Below are 17415 nucleotides of genomic sequence, written 5' to 3'. Positions count from 1 at the left end.
TTTTGCACAGAGCAGCCTTGATCCTCCTTTTCTCAGGTCCATCACAGGCACTTCTGGCAATTCCCCTATGTCAAGTGCCCCCATAGCAAGTCCCTTGCTATAGAGGCACTTGGACGTGCTTGCTCCTGAGCCCCGCTCTGTGTGTCCATAAGACACAAAGTGAAGGCCCCCCCACTGCCTCGGCACTGGCTGTGATCGACAGCAGCGGGAGCCATTGGCTCCCGCTGCTGTATTTGAGCCAATGAGGAAAGAGAGAGCAAAGGGAGCAGTCAAAATCAGACTCAGGTATAAAGGGGGTTCCAGGGGGAACTGGATGCAGAAGGCTTAGTACCTTACTGCATAGAATAAAAGGTAAAAAGCCTTCTGCCTTTACAACCACTTTAAGTAGTAGTGGTACATATGTAAGATAATGTTGTGATCGAGGGCCTTTTGTGACCCCTTCAGCTTTGATTATTGTCCATATGTTTTAAGATCATAGTTATTTTTTGGGAACCATTTTATGCACATGGCCGTGTTATTTTTTTTTTCATATCATTCATGTTTTCTTGTTCTTACACATTACACAGTGTAATATTTTTATTATATGCGCATATTTTTGATGAAAATTTCTATTTTACAAGTGTTACTTTAAAAAGGTTTAAAATTAGTCAATCATTTTTTTTTCTTGCAGAATCTTGGGACTAGCTGCCTAAATGAACAGAGAACTCATTGACCTCGGCTCCAGATGACTTACAACTAAGTAAAGGTATTTCTCTTTGTTCCTTGGTACAAGTAGTCGCTGTGCCGTCTGTACATGTGGGCTGTAGAGTCGAGTTTCGGGAACTTGACTGCTGTATTTCTGCAGAGTTGTCTTTTTCAGTGTAAATTGAGCACATCAGATCCCTTATAAGACTGCGGTTTATTTTGAACGCATGTCATTTGAAATGGTGTTAAAGCTCGATTTACAGCCAAAAGGAGCATTAGTGTAACGTTTCAGCATGCGCTGGCCTCATTGTAACATTATAAAATGAATAAATCCCTCTGGGTTTCTTACCCTTTTAAACGGAGCCAAAAAAACAGAGAACTGAGGAGATTTGGGGTCAAATTCTAAGCAGTTTAATTGTTATGAAATCTCAGCCAAAGCTGCAGAAAGCATTGCATACTCTAAGCAGAAAAGCTCTGCCTGTAATAAGCTGCCTCGTTCACGAAATCCAGGACCCTGCCGTTATGGGATTGTTCAAAACAATGAAGGTAAGAATGCAGACGAGCAGCTAAAGAAGAGAAATCTGTCTCTGTAACTGTTCAGCCGGGTAACTGGAAACTCTTTCTTGTGCAGATGTCTGCAGCAGCTAATGAAAATGGAAATGCAACAGGTGAAAGAACGAATGGAGAGAAAACGTACAAAAAGGTATGTGGGATAAGACACCAGTTTTCAGTTTACAGCATGCGGTTTATTATTAATGGTGACCCGCTTTCTTTAGCACTTGTTTTCTACAAAGATGATAATGAATATGTGGCTTTATATGCTGTTTTATTTTTACTGTGAATTTTCATGATACATATTGTTGAATCAAAATCACCTGGCTACAGCATTTTAGTTCAACCGGACTTCGAATAAGTCGTTAGTAAGGTTCAGGTATAAAATTGTTCACATATGCCAAGAAGAGCAGGGTACAAAGATAGCAGAAGTATTAACTATGACAATGTGGAGACAGTTGATTAAGCCTAGTAAAATAAAATAAAACATGCTACTAGTGTCTTTATTGGTGGCTAGTTTTTTTTTTTCTCCAATACATTTTAATTAGGTTTATAATATAGAAGGAGAAAAATGACAATATTATTTACATATGATAAGAAAGAACTATTTACAAATAAAAATGGATAATCAGTATCGGTAACATAGACATTATGAGGTTGATTTACTAAAGACAAATACACTGCGCACTTTGCAAAGTAAAGTTGCACTCTGGAAGAGTAGTTGCTCCAGAGATTAGTAAATTAGGGGAAGCTCTGCTGACGTCCGTCATCCAATCATGTGCAAGCAAAAATGCATTTTTTGTTCCTTGCACATGGTTAGGTACTCTTTGCAAAGTGAAGCTTTACCTCATTTACTAAGCTTTGGAGCAACTGCACTTGCAGAGTGCATCTGGACTTTGCAAAGTACACAGTCTATTTGCCTTTAGTAAGTCAACCTCTAAATAACAAGTTACAAGATAGAATACAAAAAAATATGGATACGGGGGAAAGCTGGAGAGGAATACCAAGTTGTCGTTTACAAATGTGGAATTTTTTGGGATTTACAAGTACCGTAAGTCATAAAAGTAGTAGGGATTTATCAAAGTCGGAAGGAAGGAAAGATGTGATCCAAGGGGATGGCATTTTTTCATATTTGTTGGTATTGTCATATAAAATGGCAGCAAGTTTTTAATTAAAAAGATAACAAGCCCTTCTTCCCCTACTTTTCTTCTCTTTTCCTGCTTTTGCTCCTTTACAACCTTCTTTCTAACTTGTTCTCGATAATAATGACAGGTCCTATATCCCGACTTCTGGTCCTATCGGATGTTTATCACAGTATGGAACCTGTTATATCTTCGAATTTACATTGTTTAAAATATTTTGGATGGGATCACTCTGGGTTTTGTACCCCTGGGTTAGTCCCTCACTTCTGGTTAATTCCTGGAAAAGGGTTCTACTCGTTGGACTGAGCAGTGGAAGGACTGGTGCAAGCTGGCCTTTCTCCTCTGCATAGAGCTTCAGATGGTCTTCATTATAGTTCATGCGTTTGTTTTTCCCTCTTTTTTTTTTTTTTTTATGTGCATGTTTTTTCTCCCTTTTGAGTCAAAACTGGTGGTTATTGAAACTGTGGACTGTTCCCGGATAGCTCAGCGGTTGGAAGTACTACCAGATTGAGATATAGGACTATACTGGTACCCCTCGATTTTGATACTACTGTATGCCTTTACCACTCTTGATAGCCTCAGCAATGTAAAAACATATACTAAATTGTATTACTCTATTTGTAAAACTAATAAAAACAATTGAAACAGAAAAAAGGTAACAAGATTAATCAAAGGAAATCATATACTGTACATTCCTTCTAATTCTTCAAAGGCATCAAAAATAGGGCAGGTATAAAAAGAAAAGGATGAACATGTGAAGAAAGATTAGGGGAAAAAATATTAGGAATTGTTTTATACAGTTGAATGGCCGAATGGCTAAAAGTTTTTCTGTTCTTGAATGAAATAAACACTTATGCCGCCTACACACGCTAGGAATTTCCGACAACAAATGTTCGGTGGGAGCTTGTTGTCAGAAATTCTAACCGTGTGTAGGCTCCATTGGACATTTGTTTGTCGGACTTTCCGACAACAAAAATTTGAGAGCTGGATCTCAAATCTTCCGACAACAAAATCCGTTGTCGGAAATTCCGAGCGTGTGTAGACAATTCCGACGCACAAAATTCTACGCATGCTCGGAATCAAGCAGAAGAGCAGCACTGGCTATTGAACTTCATTTTTCTCGGCTCGTTGTACGTGTTGTACGTCACCGCGTTCTTGACGTTAGGAATTTCCGACAACATTTGTGTGACCGCGTGTATGCAAGACAAGTTTGAGCCAACATGCGTCGAAAAAAAATCCAGGATTTTGTTGTCAGAATGTCCGAGCGTGTGCACGCAGCGTAAGAGCCTCTTTACACTTTTGTATTCTGTAAGGCTTGTGATTTAATGCGTGCTTTTTTGTGCATTGTGGCAGACCATTCATTTTAAACAAGCTAGTAACACATCTCAACACATAAAAGAAGTACCAGCACTATTTTGGAAATGTAGCATACCACAATGCATAGCTTGTAAGCAATGGGGTTGATTTCTTGAAGGCAAATAGGCTGTTCACTTTGCAAGGGATTTCTCCTCAGAACTTAGCGAATGTGGCGAAATTTCACTTTGGAAAGAATCATGATAAGAAAAAAAACTGCATTTTTGCTTGCACCTGATTGGCTGATTGAAGTCAGCAAAGCTTCCCCACATTCACTAAGCTCTGTGGAAAATTCCCTTGCAAAGTGCAGCTTCCCTTGTAAAGTGAACAGCCTATATGCCTTTACAGGGCTTTTTTTCTCAGAGAATAGGTGCAGGAACTCAGCCATGCCCGCCACACACACATACCTGCGAAATGGCATGAAATAGTAGCTCTTCCCTTTGCATACAACCCCCTCCCTCCACTGCCCTCATCTCCCCCCCCTCCTTATAAGCTCCACTATCTGTCATATGTCTTACCTTTGTTGCAATATTAAGCTGAAGCACCTATCTGGCTGTAGTACCTCCCAGCATACCATACTATACTACAGTCGCTTGTAAGATTGATCATGCAGTAGGAGCATCAACAACTGGTCACCAGGGAAAAAAAGGAGATCACAGAGGGTGCAGCCTACCACACACCCTCTCCTGCCCATGACTGCACTGAACCCTGGTCACCTGTTCTGTATCTCCCTTGTTCCTGTCCGGCATTCAGTGAGATCTGCGCAGGAGATCTGACCTGTGGGAGCTACTGGGAGATAAGCTATCACTTGTAAACACAGAAGCTGGACTTCAGTGTTACCAAGTGATAGTGGTGAGCAGGGAGCAGAAGACCTGAGCCAGAGGTGGTGGAACTGAGTTCCCCCTAGTTCCTGCTGAAAAAAAGCCCTGTGCCTTTAGTAAATCAACCCCAGCATATCTATAATCTTACGGATAGACACATACAGATTTTTTAGCTGGGGTTTGGCACACAGGTAGAGAGCAGGCAACAGACAATAATTTCCAAAACTGACCTCTTTTAGCAAATGGTGATCTTCAGGATAACAATTACTTGTTGAATATATTTTCCAATATTTAATAATACAGTAGCCAGTATTAGTTCTGCAGGTTATGGAAATCTTTTGGTTTACCCTAATTGATCCCAGACGTTTATAAAGAATGAATGACCTGGTATGTAAACAGGGTTTATGTATATTAGTTTAGGTTCCTAATATATTTGACGCTTGACATTTTCTGATTGTGATTCATTTTCCTTGGATTAATACACTTGGCAAGAAAGCCAGGGGTGGAGGTTATGAACCAAGCAATTGTCATGTTATTTTTATTATCTTTTATGAATCTTAGGGCTTAAGAACTGAAACAAGATCATCCTGCAGGCTGTAATTATTAATACGGTCATTCTTTTGACATCTCAAAGAAAACAAGGAGTGGTTTTTATGTCCTGTGCAAAGTTCATTTTCTGTTAGTGATGTCTCTGGTTTCAGTTTTAAATATTATCTTATGGGGAAGGGATAAGGCATGTATTGGCAGCACACCATGGATCCTTAAAATGGTTGTAAAGTTGAAAATCCAGCTCTGTGCCTCTCCTCACTCTTTCCTCAGTGGACATGGAGGCAGCAACAGGAGTCATTGGCTCTTGCTGCTGTCAATCACAGCCTGTAAGGCCTGAGTGGGGGGCGGTACTGAGCTGCAATGTGTATGTGTCAATGGACACACAGAGCCCGGCTTGGGATCAAGCCCACACAAGTGCTAAGCTGCTTGCTATGGGGCACTTGGAAGGGGGGAGGAGCCAGTAGTTTCGGCAGGGGACACTCCAGAAAAGGAGAATTGGGGCTGCTCTGCGCAAAAAGTATGTTTGTTTTAAAAAAAAAATTTTAAAAATACCTTTACAATCACTTTAAAATAACATCAAAAAGTTTATTGATGTGATCACATCACAGCTTAATTACACTTACAGATACTGTTTTAGACATCTACATGGTGTGCTCGAGATACATGTCTTACCCTTACCTGGTTCCTAGCTGGCAGTCACTGCAGCACCCACTTATTATAGAGCCATTTCCAGGAATGTGTGCAATTACCAAAGACGGTAAAACAAATTAGAGCGGGTGGTTATGGGCGGGGACTACGGCTGTGGACATTGCTTGAAAAAAGCTTGACATTTTTTGTATGCCATTGGTGTACGGACAACTTACCTTTTTTGTGGTATGCTTGGAGTGAGGACAGCTCTGGGACCCTGGGAGAAAAGGGAAAACGCCTGGAGCAGAGAAGAGCTGTATGCTTCCAAAAGGCAGGTAGGCTTTATTGCAGAAGAGACATAGCATGTTCTTCTATAATAAAGAGCATGCCACATGCATTTTTTTTTTTTTAGTTCCAGTAAAATGTTTTTTGTCGTCCCCAGCTTTGGCAGAGAGCAGTAAAGTGCACATTTCAGCACAACGCACTACTTGTTTTTCTTTATACCTGTTTTTTCCATTCGCGTTTCTGCACAGCAGCACAACCCGTTGCACAACTATGCGATGACATGCTGCATTTTTCCGTGCTGCACAGCATTGCGGTGTGAACAGTTCACATAGAAAACAATTATTTTTATATGTGCCCTAGTGAAGACCTGTGTTTTTCCAGTGCAGAAATATGGAGGACACCTCACATAGTGTGAATGAGCCCTCAAAGAAGAAATGAACCCTTAGATGTAGCTGTTTTTTCAAATTAGTTACATTCAAGGCATGCCGAGAATTGAAACTGCCACAGTTGCCTGCATCATAACTGATCACATGTGCAGCATCATGGCAGCTGCCATTCAGACAGAGGCTAAGATGACAGCTTCCTTGGCTGTAAAGGAGAGGAGGGTTTAGTTCTGCTTAAAATGAAAGAAAACACTCTCTATTGTTAAAAATGACCCCCCTATAAAAACACCTGCTGTATTTTTAGTCTACACTGGCCCGGTCATGTGATCCTGCAGCTCTGCATAAGGGAGAGATTGACAAGACTCTGAATTCTGGGAGACGTAACGTTACCCATAGGCTCCCATAACACATACGTTATTGGCGCTTCCTTCTTTCCCCTAGGCGCTCACTGACACAGAGGAGCCAAGGCTGTGGAGTCATGTAACTGGACCGAACCAGACTAAAAATAGGTAAGTATACAGATCTTTTTTTATTAAAGATTAGGCAGGATAGGTAGTAGTAGGAGGAGGGAGAGAACATTTGTAAGAATAGATATAGTTAGGTTTTTAAAGGCTTGCTCGCAGTTGTGGCGTTATAGTCTGGTATTTAAGACGTTAAAAGGAGGCGATACAATGCATCCCCACCACCTGTCAGAAGAGCGTTTGGAACATGGATCACTCTTCAGAGAGCACGGCAAGTGTAAACAAGGTCTAAGTATCTGTTCTGTAAAAATGACAGTTGTGAATTTACTGCTTGCAATGGAAAAAAAGATGTTTTAAGTTTAGCACACTTTTCAAACATCAAACCATTAAAATGTATCTGGTACAAAAAGGTAACAGCTGCAGCGTTTTGCATTCACCTTATGTTGCTGGTAAGTACATAATTGTCACATTGATCCTTGTGGAGCTCCTTGTATCCTAGACCTAGATCCACACTGTACTTGGTTGGGGACTTCCCATTTCTGACCTCATTTGTAAAATGCTTGGTTCCTGGCTCTCACTGGCTTCAGTACTTTTTGAGTCACTGACCCAAAAAACAAGTTTGAAGAACACATTGTCACAATCAGGTGAGTTGGATTACAATGTTGTTCTAGGTGTCTATATTTTGGAATGTTACATTGTAATTATGGCTAGAGCAACAATAAAAGAAATGTATACAATTTATGCAGTTTTGTGTAAAAACAATAACCTGGGGACTGTTTTTAAGAAACTGACAAACTGGAGTTTTTGCTAATAGCAACCAGCCAGGATATAGCTTTTATTTGCTACTGAAATAGAACAAGAAATGTGGTTGCTATAAACTTTTTTTTTTACCCATTTTATTTATTTTTCTAGTTGAGAAGTCCTGGTGAGAAGCTGTTTTTTTAGGTTTTTATTGCTGCAGAGATCCTGTCTTTGGTTGTAATTTGTCACAGGAATATATGTCCCTTTTGGGAGATATTTGCTCACCTCCTACTTTGATGGCATCCATAAAATGTTGAATTTCCCTTCCCTTTCTATGCTGGTGACATTGGTCACCATGGAAAGTAGCAAGAGAAAAACTCCCCAGTGGGACAGCAGTTGGATCCTGACAGATATTCAAATCCTTCTCTACTTTATGTAAACTAGAAAAAAAGTCCTGGCTGGCGCTCTACTTTATCCCTTTTACTTCCACCAATATAAAATGTCTGGGAAACCAGAACTGCTTTCAGCTGGCCAGCTCAGTAATCCTTACAGTGGCTGCATTCCCTTCTGCTATAAGCTCATGGTCACTTCAGCCACACTAGGTAAAAGTGGAGAGCAGCAAAACGGTTAATGTTTATAATATTTCAAGAACATGACTATTGTAGCACAGTTTGACCCTGCAACTGGTGTGACCACTTTTATTTAAATGCTTCTGGAAAGCCCCCAGCATTCTGCATATACAGCCAGTTTTTAAAGCGAGCTGTTGCGATACATATTTTTTTTGGGAGACTTTGCAGATAAAACTTTATGGTTTCCCCACTTATGATGACTTATGATATGTGGTGGGGGGAGTAGTGGGAGAGTCCCTCTGTCGGAATACAAAAGCACAGTGGGAGAGATCCCCACTTCACACATCATTGTGTTGATGTGGGGATCTGTCAGTTTTTTTGTTTACATTCAACCCGCTGGTTGATCGAAAAAAAAAAGCAGAACCTGTACACTCAGCTCAAAGAGGAGCTCCAGTCTGGGCAAAAAAAAATTAAAAGTCAGCAGCTACAAATACTGTAACTGCTGACTTTTAGCATAAGGACACTTACCTGTCCAGGGATCCAGCAATGTCGGCGCCCCAGGCTGATTCTTCAGCCAGCTTCGGGTGCAGGTGTCGGCACTTTCACTAAGGGAAACCGGCAGTGAAGCTGCGCTTCTGTGTGTGTCCCAGAATGCAGTGGGGGAGGGAGGACGGGCTGGACATCTTCGGACATCGCTGTGGCAATCTTACCCAGAAGTCGGAGCGGGTACCTGTCAAAACCAAGTACCCGCTCCCCCTTCCCCACAAAAAGTGCCAAATGTGGAAGTGGAGGGGGGGAGGGTGCAGACAAGTGGAGCTTCCCCTTTTGGGCCAACACAACAGCATCGGCATCGAGGGAGACAGCCTCCCCCACACCCCATCAGCATGCTCCCAGCACAAAGACCAAGCTGTCAAAGGCAGCTCTCGGTCACCAAAATTGGTAGCTGGCAGAACTGCCCCCCCGATCATGTCAGCTCTGTAACAGTCAGTTACAACGGTCACAGGATCGCAGATCATTGCCATCCCATGGGTGCACAGATCCTATAAAAGGGACACTGGGGCTGGGCGGGAAGGGGTTGAAGCACTGCATGTAGTCAGTGAACAAAGCATGTTAGTAATAACATATGCATTATTGTGTACCTGCATTATAATTTCCTTCCATTAATGAGTCTTTTGATGCAGCATATAAAAGCCCTTTCTACGGGGAACACAAACCTATTATGTACAAAATAGCTGCACTGTCATTAAGAACCTTTGGGAATGTAATTGTTGTACTAAGTATGTCTGAATTGAGCATTACATAAGTAGTGTATAAACATGTGGTGGTGCTCACTTTTAACAGATAAATTATACTTACAGAGTGTGCTAACTAAATGACCTTTTAATTTGTCATACGGCAACCTTTACTAACAAAGCTAAATTTAAGTGACTTTTAATATCTCATCTGATAAACACATTTTGCACTGGTGCAGACTTGCCAGCCTCTGCCCATTTACATTTCACTCTGAGTTATAAAATCTCCTGCCAGCTTTGGAAATCAGTGTTGTATATGCCATAAAGTACATACATACAAAGAGGGTTTTATGGTTTCCAGAAACTTGTAGTAGTACAAATGTCAAATGTATTGCATTTTAATGCCTAAAGCATGGGCATGGTCTAGTAGTAGAAATTCCTCATAAAATTAGAAGATGCCTTGCATAGTCAAGCAGTGAATTGAGCACTGACATTCTGCAGAGTACAGTGACTTGTAGCAACCAATCAGAAATAACCTCAGCTGAGCTACTTTCAGTAGAATGCTTTCTACTTTGACCAAACATAGCTATCAAATTTAGGCATAGATGCAGTAATCACTCATGCACTACAATAACATTAAAGCACAAATATGACCTGGCAGCTAGTGTACTGCTTTTCCAGGTTTCCAAATGCTTTAAAGGGACACTGTCATGAGAGTTTAATGGAAGCTGCCATTGCTGAAATCTCCTTTAAGAAGTCTAGTTCTTCACTGCTATTCTGATGCTCTGTCTTCACTGTTGTCTGAGTCACAGACCCGGAATGAGTATAGACATAATAAGGTCTGATACTTTTCTAACAATCATTTACTGCATGCCTGATCCAGGACTATGACTGAAACATACTGAAGTCAAGCATAGCCAGGCATTTAGCGTTTATAGAAAGAAGCCTGCGAAAGCAGCCCCCATACTTATGACAATGTCACTTTAACGTCCATTAAGAAAGTTACAGAAGCAAGGCTTTGAATAAATATCCTCCCAAACTGCCTACACAATTTATGTAGTTGCAATCACTGTAGCAAAGTTAAAGAGGATCTTCCGTCTTGTCAAAAAATAAAAATTAGCAAATACTGTAGCTGCTGACATTTTTAATAAGCAGACACCCACCAGCCCAGGAGTCCAGGACTCTCTTCACTCGGGCCTTTTTTTCACTGGTCTTCTAGTTCCAGGTGCCGCCATCTTGATTGTGCGGAGCCGGATGTGTTTTACAGTCAGCTACCCACTGTGCATACAAATCTTAAAAAGTAATGATGGCTATGAAGCTGTTCTACAATATCTCACAAAAGTGAGTACACCCCTCACATTTTGTAAATATTTTATTTTATCCTTTCATGTGACAACACTGAAGAAATTACACTTTGCTACAATGTAAAGTAGTGAGTGTACAGCTTGTATAACAGTGTAAATTTGCTGTCCCCTCATAATAACTCAACACACAGCCATTAATGTCTAAACCGCTGGCAACAAAAGTGAGTACACCCCTAAGTAAAAAGTCCAAATTGGGCCCAATAGGCATTTTCCCTCCCCGATGTCATGTGACTTGTTAGTGTTACAAGTAAAGGGGGTAACAATGGGACTTTGAATGGGACGTGAGGGAAGGTTCACGCCCCCATCCCAGTCAACATGAAAATAAAGGGGGAGGTTGGGACTTTGAATGAGGTGTGAAATGGTGGAACCAATCAGATTCACAAAGGTGCAAACATGAATATGTTTATTGGTGAACCAATGATCAGCATTTACAGCAACCAATGTGGCATAAACAATGTATAAAAATATAAAGCAAATAAATATATGCAAAAACCTGGCATAAACAAATAAGGTAATACAACATAATCCCTCATAGCAGACAAGCCATATAAAGTATTCTCATAAAAACCAATAAAAGATTGTAATGAAGTGTTGGATGCATCAAGGTGGGCTCTACGCGTTTTGTGGACTCATACCCACTCGTCAGGAGCCGGGAAGCATCCAAGTTCTATAAAAAAGTATATAAGATCCATTTTATCTGGTGTATTCACCCATATGGGGAGGGTAGTGTTGTCTTTCCCCCTCTTTGTGTTTGGTGAGTGTGACGCTGAGGGGACACCGGTCGGTGATTCTGGGCTCACACCGCACTCCCCAACCACTTGGATCCCACACATATGCCAACACATCACCCACACCCACAGACCTTGCTCTTTAGTCAGTGTGGTACACCATTAATTTTGGACCTTTCAAGTAAATCAACTATTTTTCACATTATATACATTCTTACATTTGCCATCATATTTTTTTATTTTTTTGTTTTTCTTACTTTGGGCATGAGCTACTCTTTGATACTTACCCTCATCTTCAGTCCTTGTTTTTTGACCCATGTTTTCATAGACACATACTATTTACCCCACTCATTATATCACAGAAGTCCTGGCCATGCAAGGGGGATGACGTGTGTGGTCCTGGACTTTCCATTGGTTTCCTTTCACAGGGGCATTTGACCAATTTACCGGCTGTATGTGAGTAAATCCTGGCATCGCCAATTATTTCATATTTCTACCCCTCTACCCTCCCCATATGGTTGAATACACCAGATAAAATGGATCTTATATACTTTTTTTATAGAACTTGGATGCTTCCCGGCTCCTGACGAGTGGATATGAGTCCACGAAACGCGTAGAGCCCACCTTGATGCATCCAACACTTCATTACAATCTTTTATTGGTTTTTATAAGAATACTTTATATGACTTGTCTGCTATGAGGGATTATGCTGTATTACCCTATTTGTTTATGCCAGGTTTTTGCATATATTTATTTGCTTTATATTTTTATACATTGTTTATGCCACATTGGTTGCTGTAAATGCTGATCATCGGTTCACCAATAAACATATTCATGTTTGCACCTTTGTGAATCTGATTGGTTCCACCATTTCACACCTCATTCAAAGTCCCAACCTCCCCCTTTATTTTCATGTTGACTGGGATGGGGGCGTGAACCTTCCCTCACGTCCCATTCAAAGTCCCATTGTTACTCCCTTTACTTGTAACACTAACAAGTCACATGACATCGGGGAGGGAAAATGGCTATTGGGCCCAATTTGGACTTTTTACTTAGGGGTGTACTCACTTTTGTTGCCAGCGGTTTAGACATTAATGGCTGTGTGTTGAGTTATTTTGAGGGGACAGCAAATTTACACTGTTATACAAGCTGTACACTCACTACTTTACATTGTGGCAAAGTGTAATTTCTTCAGTGTTGTCACATGAAAGGATAAAATAAAATATTTACAAAATGTGAGGGGTGTACTCACTTTTGTGAGATATTGTAGAACAGCTTCATAGCCATCATTACTTTTTAAGATTTGTATGCGCAGTGGGTAGCTGACTGTAAAACACATCCGGCTCCGCACAATCAAGATGGCGGCATCTGGAACTAGAAGACCAGTGAAAAAAAGGCCCGAGTGTTACAAGGTCTCAGGTGTGAATGGGGAGCAGGTGTGCTAAATTTGGTGTTATTGCTCTCACTCTCTCATACTGGTCACTGGAAGTTCAACATGGCACCTCATGGCAAAGAACTCTCTGAATATCTGAAAAAAAGAATTGTTGCTCTATATAACAATGTGACAAAATATAAATACAGCACTCACAAACAGAGACCCATAATAAGTGAAAACAAACATAAAGTCCATATGAAACTAAAAAGTGCTTCACAAATATTGTGCAAAAATGCAGGGAATGCTTCACATCTGGTGTGCAAAAAGTGCAGAGAAAATGTTCCGGAAGAATTTTCAGGTGTACCAAGACACCCCCACATGTGTCCCCACTCACCAAATCACAGTGACACCCAGCTTTTCAGTCTGGGAGTCAATACAGGCTTATAGCGATATCACAGGATGAAAGATTCACTGATGAGATGATAAACGATCCTTTAACGTTAATACTCAGCCTCTCTGTTTGTGAGCGCTGTATTTACAATTTGTCACTATGTCCAAGTGTCTAGGACTTTGTGTATAGCAGCTTCATTCATTTTTATCACCCATTTTTTCACACCATCAGTGCGAGTTTATATATTTAGATTATATATTTTTTCAGTTCTATATAACAATGGCCTAGGCTATAAGAAGATTGCTAAGACCCTGACACTGAGCTACAGCCCGATGGGCAAGGCACCATGTGGTGCTTGCAATTCGGTACTGTTGTTAACTTGTACAGTGCCTTGAAAAAGTACTCATACCCCTTTAAATTTTCCACATTTTGTCATGCTACAACAAGAAACATAAATTTATTTTATTGGGGTTTTATGTGATAGACCAACACAAAGTGGTACATAATTGTGAAGTGGAAGGAAAACGATAAATGGTTTTCAAAATTTTTTAAAAATAAATATCTGAAAAGTGTGGCATGCATTTGTATTCAGCCCCCTTTACTCTGATACCCCTAACTAAAACCTAGTGGAACTAATTGCCTTCAGAAGTCACCTAATTAGTAAATAGAGTCTATCTGTGTGTAATTTAATCTCAGTATAATTACAGCTGTTCTGTGAAGCCCTCAGAGGTTTGTTAGAGAACCTTAGTGAACAAACAACATCATGAAGGCCAATAAACACACCAGAGAAGTTTAAAACAGGGTTAAGTTATAAAAAAATATCCCAAGCTTTGAACATCTCATTAAGCACTGTTCAATCCATCATCCGAAAATGGAGAGTATGGCACAACTGCAATCCTACCAAGACATTGCAGTCCACCTAAACTGACAGGCCGGGCAAGAAGAGCATTCATCAGAGAAGCAGCCAAGAGGCCCATGGTTACTTTGGAGGAGCTGCAAAGATCCACAGCTCAGGTGGGAGAATCTGTCCACAGGACAATTATTAATCGTGCACTCCACAAATCTTGCCTTTATGGAATAATGGCAAGAAGAAAGCCATTGTTAACCACTTGACATCCGCGCTATGGCCAAATGACGGCCACAGCGCGGACCTGAATTAGACGGGAGGCCGTCATATGACAGGAAGATGGTTGATGGGAAGATCAATAGAAACAAATACAGGGCAATCTCAGAAGAAAACCTGTTAGAGTCTGCAAAAGACTTGAGACTGAGGCAGAGGTTCACCTTCCAGCAGGACAACAACCCTAAACATACAGCCAGAGCTACAATGGAATGGTTTAGATCAAAGCCTATTCATGTGTTAGAATGGCCCAAACTCCAAACCTAAATCCAATTGAGAATCTGTGACAAGGCTTGAAAATTGCTGTTCGCAGACGCTCTCCATCCAATCTGACAGAGCTTGAGCTATTTTGCAAAGAAGAATGGGCAAAAATGTCACTCTCTAGATGTGCAAAGCTGGTAGAGACATCCCCAAAAAGACTTGTAGCTGTAATTACAGTGAAAGGTGGTTCTACAAAGTATTGACTGGGGAGGGGGGGGAACTGAATAAAAATGCATGCCACACTTTGCAGATAATTAAAGAGTGTTCAGAATTTAAAACGCTTTTCAGATATGTATTTGTAAAAAGTTATGAAAACCATTTATAATTTTCCTTCCACTTCACAATTATGTGCCACTTTCCGTTAGTCTATCACATAAAATCCCAATAAAATACATTTACAATTTTGGTTGTAACATGACAAAATGTGGAAAATTTCAAGGGGTATGAATACTTTTTCAAGGCACTGTACAGTTTATGGACCATATCAGTTATACTTGATGAACAGTCTCATTTACCAGTAGCATGGTGTGGTGGTGGTGGTGGTGGGGGGGGGGGGGGGTCACCAATATTTCTATGCTCTATCTTCTATTTACATAATTGAACACACTTGATATAAAGGTCCCCAGAGTGCTCTTGATAAAACTAACAGCAACTTGTAGGTACTGATTATTTGATTTACATTAAAGTTTAATATTGATAAAGTAACAGGATCTCTTTATGTTACATACCAGTATCTTTATTATGCTGCATGATCCAAGCATAAGTATTTGTTTTTACCTGTGAGATTTCAGAATGTGAATGTTTATAGTATTTGGACTCAGAATAATTTAGCTACATTTTCAAATCAGATACCTGCCAGGATATTTAATACTTTTTCATGTTTACAACACCATTCTAAGACAGTGCTCAGTTAGAGACAGAGCTGAGCATAATGTACCTGTCAACTGTTTATTCTTCCATTTAAAAAGCTGTACAGTTTGTCCTTAGCATGCCGTAGGCACAAACAGTGGATATCATTAGCAGGATCCTGTCATTTTTACTTTCACTGACTCAGCCAGCTTGAACTGAGAGAATGCACATTAGCCTGCATTTTAAGTCCCACCTCATGTATTGCAGTAGCTGTTAAAAACCTGAGCTTATTGTACATAGAAAATGCAAACACTATTCTTATGTATTTTAGGGTAAAATGTACAGTCTTTTGCAGGTTGGGGCACATCTGGTCAAATGACATGGGTGGTTGATTTTCATAGTGAAAAGATGGTAAAACCATCTCTGTGGGGAACACCTATCAATTGAACATAAAGAAATAACAGCTTCTACACTGCATAACAGGTACTGTCCAGGCCACATCTTGCCATTAGCGTTTTTATCCATTGCTCCAGTATTCGCCATAGCCACCCCCAACAATCCTATTCAAACATCGACTCAAAGGCCATATTGGCATACTATTATAACTGCTACCACTAGACATGGAACAACACTAATGCCTGTTCAGTGGTCACATAGCCATGGAGCACTGGGGTCGATTTACTAAAACTGGAGAGTGCAACATCTGGTGCAGCTCTGCATAGAAACCAGCTTCCATGTTTTTTTTGTCAAAGCTTAATTGAATAAACTGAAGTTAGAAGCTATTTGGCTACCATGCACAGATGAACAAGATTTTGCATTCTCCAGTTTTAGTAAATAAACCCCACTATATTAATGGGAGGCATTTAATAGCTTGCATGTGTGCTCCCTACCCTAAAGCTAGGCTTCTTGGCATTACCACAGCCGTAGGGAGTAATGCTATTGCATTGTGGCACACTTCTAGTTCAGTAATATTCTTAGGTTGTCTTGTATGTACTGTGCTTTAGATACAGTGTTCAATGTGTTTTAGATACATGCAGAGATTTACAGTAATATTCAAGTTTGGGGATTGGTAAGGCCATTTCAAAACCCTAATCTGTTGTTTCTTCAAGTAGTTTGTGGTTGATTATTAGGTATGTATAAATGTTTTGTTGGAATATCCAATGTCATGTCTTCACTAGAGGAAAGAAATTAGCTTGCAGTTCAGTTCAGCTTAGCATTCAGTTAATACTGAATGCAATCCATTCTTCTTTCTATCCATACAATATTTCCTATTGCCACTGGCTGCCAACAAAGCACAGCAGATTCATTGCAGTGTCTGCCAAGGTGTTCATTGGACAAAAAAAGGGAAAGAATAGACCAGTGTCTACAATGTAATAGGATTCTCTGCGGTACTGCTACTACCTTTGCATCAAAAGATTTTTCAATATATATCTAACATTGCACTCTGATTATTCTATACTTTTATTAAATCAATAAATATTATTTATACTAATGAGATCAGTTAAAAAAGAAGTACAGCCATAGCTCTTTTAGCTGTACTTCTCCTGTGGATCACAGGAGCTCAGTCTGTTCTGTGCTCCTGTGACCCATTTTCAGCAGACTGCGGGCTGAAGCTCACTGTCAGCTGATGTTGCTGAGCCGGTCCAGGCTCTGGAAGGATCGCAACCATAGGTTCGGGAACAACCCACATGCCTGGACCAGCGGCCGGCTCAGCCTCTCAGCGAGCCTGTGAGAGCCTGAACTGGCCACTCCCGCCCCTTCCACAGCCCAGCGCTCTAGTGAGCATGGGTGGGGGCAGAGCAGAGAGCCAGAGACTGACAGTCACCAGCTCTCGGCTCAGGGAGCTCTGAGAAACGACTGATTAGTTGTGTTTGATCACTCAGTTCTCAGCCTTAGAGCCATCAGGCTAGGTAAGTATGAATCTGAAA

The 17415-nt window shown here is 40.6% G+C and overlaps 1 protein-coding gene across 7 annotated transcripts in view; it reads left to right on the top strand.

The window, feature by feature from the left end:
* Nucleotides 1-17415, top strand: part of PIP5K1B (phosphatidylinositol-4-phosphate 5-kinase type 1 beta) — a 215671-nt gene that overhangs the window by 71906 nt on the left and 126350 nt on the right. For all 7 annotated transcript variants that reach the window (XM_073634782.1, XM_073634759.1, XM_073634751.1 and 4 more), the window contains 2 exons: nt 671-745; nt 1316-1387. In XM_073634782.1, the coding sequence (XP_073490883.1) occupies nt 1316-1387 (72 nt within the window). In that variant the 5' untranslated portion in view covers nt 671-745. The remainder of the gene's footprint in view (nt 1-670; nt 746-1315; nt 1388-17415) is intronic.

This window comes from Aquarana catesbeiana, linkage group LG01 (genome assembly GCF_042186555.1).
Source record: "Aquarana catesbeiana isolate 2022-GZ linkage group LG01, ASM4218655v1, whole genome shotgun sequence".
NCBI lineage: Eukaryota > Metazoa > Chordata > Amphibia > Anura > Ranidae > Aquarana > Aquarana catesbeiana.
Note: the sequence above shows the minus strand (reverse complement) of the source record. Positions and strands in the feature narration are given on the sequence as shown.